Genomic DNA, 7,410 nt, shown 5'->3' with positions numbered 1-7,410 from the left:
CCGGGGGAGCGCCCGGGCTGCCGGAGGAGCGGCGCCGTGGCGGGGGAAGGCAGGGCCGGGTCCGGCCTCTCCTCGGACGCTCCCGTCTCCTGTTTCCAGTGGGACCATCGCCCTGGTGAATTCCGAGGGAAGGAGCAGGACGGCGTGTGGATGTCGCTTCTGCGGACTCGTCATCTAGAGAGTTCTTAAGTAAACGCTGAATGTATTGTGAGTTCCCGCGGTTAAAGGCGCCTTTGTTGTGCCCATAATGGATGAGGAGAGTCTGGAAGCGGCGATCCAGACCTACAATGCGCAGCTGGAGCAGGTGGAGCTGGCGCTGGGGGCCGGCCAGGACCCGTCGCAGCACTCGGACCTGGTGCAGCTGCAAGAGGATCTGAAGCAGCTGATAGAACTGACCGAGTCCAGCCTGGTGGCCGTGAAAAAGAGCAAACTCCTGTCCGCTCTGGACACAGATGCCTCCTCCTCCTCCCCGGCAGGTCTCCCGGGGCAGGATCCCAACCTGGAGAGCTCTGCCCAGGATGAGGAATACGCTGCTTTTAAGGAAGCCATTGCTGGACTTGGAGCAGACGAGGAGCCTCCAGGGAATAACAACGAGATCTCCTCGGAGAGAGGGGGAGAAACTGGTGATAAAAACGAATCCAAGTGCAGCGAAGAGGAGGAGGAGTCAGAGAGGGAGGAGGAGGAGGAGGAGCTAAGTGGGATGAAGGTTAAAGCCCCCTACTACAGCTCCTGGGGGACCCTGGAGTACCACAATGCCATGATTGTGGGGACAGAGGAGCTGGAGGATGGCAGTGCAGGGGTCAGGGTGCTCTACCTGTACCCGACCCACAAGTCCCTGAAGCCCTGCCCGTTCTTCCTGGACGACAAGTGCAGATTTAAGGAGAACTGTCGGTAAAGAAAGGGGGGTGGGAGGGATGAATCTCCTCCTAAAGTGCCCTGTGTTGCTCTTTTTACCCAGTGAAATTGTGCCATTACGTTTTTAAAACATGCTGTGGTGAGCAGTGGCATCAGTTGGGCTGTTTTCTTTTAGCTGATGCAGAGTTGAAATGGAAAATCCCACGGGAAAGCTGCAGAGATATTGCATGATTGAGTGGGTAAATTAATAGGCAATAAGTATTTTAAATAAAACACCCAAGTGTGTGGTTAGTGCACACATTCCAGTTGCACAGGGAGGTTGTAGAGGCTCCATTTTTGGGGATCCTCACCAGGAATGGCCTGGAGAAGCCTGAGGGGATGGTGAAGATGGATGGGCTGGAGCCCTGCCTGTCTCTGATCCTCTTCAGGATCTCCAAGGACGTGAACTTTTTTACTGGATGTGTAAGCAAGGAAGTTTAATTCTCCAGGGTGGGATGCTTGCTTTGTTACATGGCATAAATGACATGTTTGAAGTGAAACATGAACAACTTGTGGAATTGCAGCAACACGTGGTCAAACCTCCCCAGTGCCCGGGGGAGGTTCATCACTGGGACATTTCCTTTAGAGAGGGAAGGGGTTTTTATTTAGAGATTCCTGTTCCTCCTTCCCTGCAGGTTTTCCCATGGCCAGGTGGTGTCTGTGGAGGAGCTCCAGCCTTTCCAGGAGCCCGACCTGAGCTCGCTGGGGGTGGGCTCAGCCTGCCTGGCAAAGCACAGCGACGGGATATGGTACACGGCCAAAATCACTGGTGAGGGGGGCGAGGGGGCTGCCCTGCAGCTCTGGGGGAGGGTGGAGGCTGATGGTTACCTGGATATAAAACTTGGCTGTTGTGGTTAGCGATAGAAAAATGTTAAACTGTGTGGCTGCAGCCCTGAACTGAAAATCTTGATGTAGCTGAGACACCAGTCTGAGTGGTGTCAGACTTGGAAAGAGAGTGTAGGACGAAAAGGAGACATAAAGGGCAGGAATGTGGAAAGGAGATTAGTGCAAAGTCATTAACTGCTCTGAAAGGGAAGAGGCAGGTCCTGCAGGAATTTGCATGCATGTTAGTGAGAATTGCAATAATCTGCTCTTGTTTAAACAAAAACCAGAGGAGCTGGCCCTGCCCAACAGCTGCTCATACAGGCTTCCCTGTGTCCTGGGAAGAGGGACTTATTCCCTCTTTCCATCTTTCTTTTAACTATTATTAATTCAGAAGGGAGCAAGTCTAACTTCTCTTTAATTCCATTTCTCAACAGCTCATCTCTCTTCATTTATAGAAATAAACTTTCAGGTATCAACACAGTCATTGTGGAAGTGGCTTTTCATTGCAGTGGGTGCTTCTCCCTCCCAGACAGAAATGAAAAACACAATTTATGCCCAGAGTTTTTAAAAACATGTTCCTTGGGCCTTCCCCTGCTCCCGTTCGTTCCACTGGAGCTGAGTCTGGCTTAGCCCCCTCTGTGCTGGGGACTGACTGGAGCTCCTGTCCTTGCTGTTGCTTCTGCAGATGTGGACAGTGGCTACTACACTGTGAAGTTTGACTCCCTGCTGCTCAAGGAGGCTGTACTGGAAGGGGACAGTGTCATTCCCCCACTGAGAAGTGAAGATGCTGCCGAGTCTGATGAGTCTGACAAGGACAGCGTCGATGATTCTGGTTATGCCAAAGGTAAGAGAGAGAGGAGGGCATGAGCAAAAGCTTCTTGTGATCTTGGTCTGCCTTTCTCTGGGACTGGATGACTGTCCTGGAGCTCTCACTGTGAGTGTCTCACCTCTGATGAAAGAGCAGTTAATCTCTTTATGTGTTCCTGAAAGGTAGAGAACAATAATTAGCTGTTATGGTGCAACTGCCAACTAAAATCTTTGCTTTATGCAAATCACTGGGCTAATGAAGGCTGGAGGTTTCCATGGGAACTTCCACAAGGGTGTGATGTTTCAGAGTTCCAAGCTCAGAGCCTGTTTCCTATGTGGCTGCCTCAGTTGAGCTAATAAGTGAATCAGGAGATTCCCTCATCCCTGGGGTCTCTGTATACAGCTTCGTGAGCCAGGAGTGTGAGATCCCAGTAACTGAGTGTTGGGTCCTTCCAGATGACTTCTTGGAGGTTACACAAGCACAGCAGTGTCACAGGGACAGAGTCATGTCCTAGAGCTCTTAACATTTAACCTGACAGAGGTTACTGGATCCTGATAACACAGAATTAACGCTTAGAGGACTTAGAGGAGCCTTGGACCAGAGGCAGGAGGCAGGAGCTGGAGGCACAGGATAAGTAATATGTGCCACTGTGCTAGATTTTACTCTGATGTGTGTGTCACCATCCTGGAAGGATGGAAAGGAAGCATAAAACTCCTGGGTGACTGTGCCTGGATCTGGGAGGTGATATGTGCATTAAATTGAGATCTCTCATTTCAGTCACTCCCTGTGCTGTGTTCATGGAAGGTAACAACTCAGTAGGAACTAAGTAGGGCTGGAGGAATGGCCAAGTGATTTTAGGATGGGAGAAGTGAATTGTACTGCCCCATGAGGGGGTTTCATGCTGTGTGAGTGCCCCCCATGAGGGTTTTGCAGAGCAGCTTTGTTCCTGTGTTTCACTGATTTTCTCTCCTGTGCCACAGTGATAGATTCAGGAGTTCCAGAGAATGGGGAATGGACTCCTGCATGCAGCTCCTCTTTCGGCGGCTGGGAAGCCCATACTCGTGGCATTGGCTCCAAACTGCTTGTTCAGATGGGATATGAGTTTGGAAAAGGTAAGGGGAGGAGGAGGAGGTCCTGGGGCTGTTAAGGAAAAAAATCAGATTTTGGATGAAGCCAGAATTTTGCTGTGCTGAAGGGCCCGTCAGCTGAGGCTCAAGCGATGTGATAGATCACAGGTGTTGGAGGGAAGAGAGATGACTTATTTCATGGAAGTACAGGCATGTGGGGCACCGAGCCCTGTATGGTAATGGCAAACATTGGAGGCACTTGGAACCTCGGTCAAGTTCATGATCAAAGCCGTGAGAACTGCTGTGTGAGCGTCAAGAGCCTGTAGGTGGAAGGGAGCTGATCTGCAAAGCTTCTGATGTCTGTGTTAACACATCTGGCTCTGGACACAGACTTCAAAGCCCGCTGAACTTGCTGCTCCCCACCCAAATTGCATCGAGCCTTGGGGGCTCTGGGAGGGTGGCCCTGCTCCCTGTGTGTCTCCGGTTCTCTCAGAGGAACCAAACCAGTTTAAGTAGAACTTGGCTGGAGAAGCTGAGAATGTGAGGCTGAACCTGGTTTCACAGAAACCGGCCTGGCGGATGGCCCCGGGCTTGGAATCACAAATCTCCTGCTGTGAAAGGCTCCAGGCCTGGCCTTTGCTGCTGCTCCCCTTGCTTGGACAGTAGTTACAACTTTTGGTACCTCAAAAGCCTGTTTGCTTGTTCTAAGCTTGTGACTTTGTCAACGTGATCCTGTGGTGGGAGGTGACTCGGAGAGGGGATGTCCTCACTTGCCGTAATCACTTGGTGTCTCTCCTCAGGGTTAGGGAAGAATTCTCAGGGCAGAGTGGAGCCAGTGCAGGCTGTGGTGCTTCCTCGAGGGAAATCCCTGGACCAGTGTGCTGAAGTGCTTCAGAAGAAGAAGCAGGGGAAGCTGGACTCAGGCAAATCGAGGAAATGCCGAGCAAAGGGAAACAGCTCCGGACAGTCTGGCGGCCGGAAGCCCCCACGGAACGTGTTTGACTTTTTGAATGAGAAGCTGCGTGGGAAGAGCACTGGGGACAAGGCTGGAGGGATGGCACTGCCCCAGAGGAACAGCAAGGAGATCTACCATGCCAGCAAGAGCACCAGGAAAGCCCTGAGTGTCCACCTCTTCCAGACCGCGGAGAAGATCGAACAAACGCTGAGGGATATCAGGGGAATCCAGCAGGCCCTGGAACGCAACACTGGGCGGTAGGAAACATTCCCTTTGGGACCGAGTTCTTGGTGCTTCTGGGAAGGGGTGGGCTTGAAATGGGGTGTGGGAGGAACAAGTGAAACATGTGGATGAGACCTAAGGGGAAGTAGAGGAGAGAGTTCAGTATGTGCTTCAGACCATCTGGGGCACTGGCAGATGTGTCTGTGGTCCTTTGGCTGGGATTCAGGCTGTGGGAAAGAGAGGAGCTCTCTGAGGGAAGGTGTTGGAGTCCTTTCTTTCTCGTGCCCACCACTGCAACGTTGCTGTTGAGCATCCCAGGAGGACATTTTCTAGCCCAAATTGTGCTAAGCATGAGGTTCTTCAGCGGGTCCCTCGTGCTAATCCTACAGGAAAGGGCAAACTCTCCTGGGATGAGGACAAGCCTTTGATGTTGCTATGCAGGATGACATTGCCACCGTGCTTTTTGCTTTCAGGCACAGCACTGCTGCAGCCAAGCTGGAGGAGAAGCTGGCAAATGCTCACAAGCAGCTGGGGCAGCTGCAGGCCCAGGAAGCCAGGCTGCAGCGGGAGCAGAAGAAAGCAGACACCCACAAGAAGATGACTGAGTTCTAGGTGCTGAGGAAGGCATTGGACTGCAGGGATTGTCCTTCTAGTGCTCCTGGCTTCAGAGCCTGGGTGAGCAGTCCTGCTCCTCTGGGCCTCAGGGTGCCCAGCCTGAAACTGGGTGGAAAAGGAGCAGTTTCTGGATGCTTCTGAGCTCTACTGGGACTGGGGGGGGGAAGTACACATCTGTCCAGCCCGAAAAGCATTCCCTGAGCTGGGCCCTGGGTGAGGACTGGCTACACGAAATATGATTCTCTGCTCTCTTGCACACTTTTTTTCTTCAGTTTTCCCTGCAGTAGCACCTCTATCCAGAGTCTGTGACTGCTCAGGTGATAACACTGCTGGCTGCAAAGCAGCTGAGGGGGCTTGGATAGCCCCGCATCGTGCCATCAGCTGTGGCTTCTGTCTGCAGCCCCCCTGACAAACACAGGTGCAGGCAGGGTCCCGAGCACGGCCTGGCAAAGCAGAAAAGGCTTGTGCTGGGAGAAAACATCAAAGGCAAAGTGCTTCAGCTGCTCTCTGCCTTCTGGTTTTTACTATGGGATTTATCTGAGGACTCCATTTTTTGAGGGAGCGGTTCTTTGTAGCCTTAGTGTAAGGAAAAGACAGAAAACTGGCAGCTCAGAGGTGGGAACTAGCAGCCTCAAGGATCAGATTTCAGCAGTTTGCCTGTAAGAGTATCCCAGGACATGCTGTAGCCTAACTCATTTGGCTTGGCATGGAAGGCTGTGTGGTTCCACAAGTAGAGTGCCAACACTGGGGGAATAAGCCAGCAGTGTAATGGGATTCCCAAACCCTAGGAACAACTCCACAGGGAGCCTTGTGATTTTTGCCACCGTTAGTTGGGTTTTTCTGTCCAAGGTGGCTCACTGAACACAGGTCCTTTTACTAAAAAACCTCAGGACCCAGATCCAGGTTGGACTGGGCCCTGGATGAGCACAAAGAGCAGAATCTGTATGTGCCCAGCATGCAGCCCTCCAGTGGGAGAGCTTGGGGCTGGGCTGGGAGCAGGCCAGGCAAGCCAAGTGCCCTTCCCTGCACCATGGAGAGTCTTTGGACAGGAAGGATGTTCTCTCCCCTCTGTTACTTTCTGCATTGTTGGCAGCCAGTCCTTGCCCCAGAGGAGATGGTGGTTTCATCAGACTGTTTCTGGTGGGATTTGTGCATTGTAAAGGCTTTTTAAAAAAAAAAAAAATTGCAATTCATGCCAGTATCTTAAGGACAGAGTTTTTTCTTAGTTTAAGAAACTGATTTCCTTTTATTCTGTGAGTCACTTTTCTCACGAAAAGGTTTGCTCCTTTAGTACCCCCATTTTTTATCTGTGCCTAAGAAGCCTGTAAAGCTGTCAGTCTGGGCAGGGCTGTGCCTGCTTGCAGGGCCAGGCTGCCAAACTAACCAGAAGATCTGAGGCTGGAGAAGATACGATCAGAGCCGTTCCAGTCATGAGGGATTTCTGGTTGCTGCAGACACACCTCTGAAAACACAGCGAGACAGCAAAACCAAACGAGATCTTCAGGAAACCTGTGGGAGTGGGTCTCTGCTCCTGAAGAGCACCTGGATCATGCTGTGGATGTGGAACTGGCAGGGGCTGCCTTGGGCACTTCAGCATCCATCAGTTCCTAATGGAATTGGCTGTACTATCCTCATTGTTCTGAATTTGTGTTCTCCGCACACGGGGCTCAGTTCTAGGGTTTAACAATGGCTGCTCAGAGCCCTTCCCTCACGAATGATGTTTGTTTCCCACACTTGAGCGTCGAGTGGTGACAAGGGCTGATGTGCCCAGCCTAGCATGGGTGCTCACTCAAGTGGCCCGTGACTGGGGAGCTGAGCAGAGAAATTTTTTGGGTTTGTTTTGTACTCTGAGACTGTTTAACATCATCTTTTTAGGAACTGGGTGTATTAGCCCTTCCTTGGGATTTCCACAGCCTGCCTTGTCAGACTCCCAGTGGCTGCCACCTCCCACCCAACACATCCACATCCCTGATGAATAAAGTTGGTGTTTATTTTCCCTTCTCTCCTTGTAAGGCATTGCTCAT

At 51.7% G+C, this 7,410-nt stretch overlaps 1 protein-coding gene across 1 annotated transcript; it reads left to right on the top strand.

Annotated features, from left to right (window-relative positions):
- The first annotated feature begins 19 nt into the window (after window positions 1–19).
- ZGPAT (zinc finger CCCH-type and G-patch domain containing) lies at window positions 20–7,387 on the top strand. The gene is made up of 6 exons (XM_017833259.1): window positions 20–891; window positions 1,530–1,663; window positions 2,405–2,563; window positions 3,508–3,639; window positions 4,395–4,806; window positions 5,245–7,387. Exons 1-6 carry the CDS (start codon window positions 248–250, stop codon window positions 5,381–5,383), a joined length of 1,620 nt encoding a protein of 539 aa, XP_017688748.1. The 5' UTR covers window positions 20–247; the 3' UTR covers window positions 5,384–7,387.
- Window positions 7,388–7,410: the final 23 nt, after the last annotated feature.

Source organism: Lepidothrix coronata, unplaced genomic scaffold, assembly GCF_001604755.1.
Source record: "Lepidothrix coronata isolate B3197 unplaced genomic scaffold, Lepidothrix_coronata-1.0 Scaffold212, whole genome shotgun sequence".
NCBI lineage: Eukaryota > Metazoa > Chordata > Aves > Passeriformes > Pipridae > Lepidothrix > Lepidothrix coronata.
The sequence above is the reverse complement of the archived record's forward strand: the minus strand, read 5'-3'. Positions and strand labels throughout refer to the sequence as shown.

Bases quoted from the DNA above. Each gene is read 5' to 3' on its own strand.
- ZGPAT (XM_017833259.1), top strand. From the start codon at position 248: ATGGATGAGGAGAGTCTGGAAGCGGCGATCCAGACCTACAATGCGCAG. The intron at 1,664-2,404 runs GTGAGGGGGGCG...TTGCTTCTGCAG, and splicing joins GTACACGGCCAAAATCACTG to ATGTGGACAGTGGCTACTAC. The intron at 3,640-4,394 runs GTAAGGGGAGGA...GTCTCTCCTCAG, and splicing joins GGGATATGAGTTTGGAAAAG to GGTTAGGGAAGAATTCTCAG.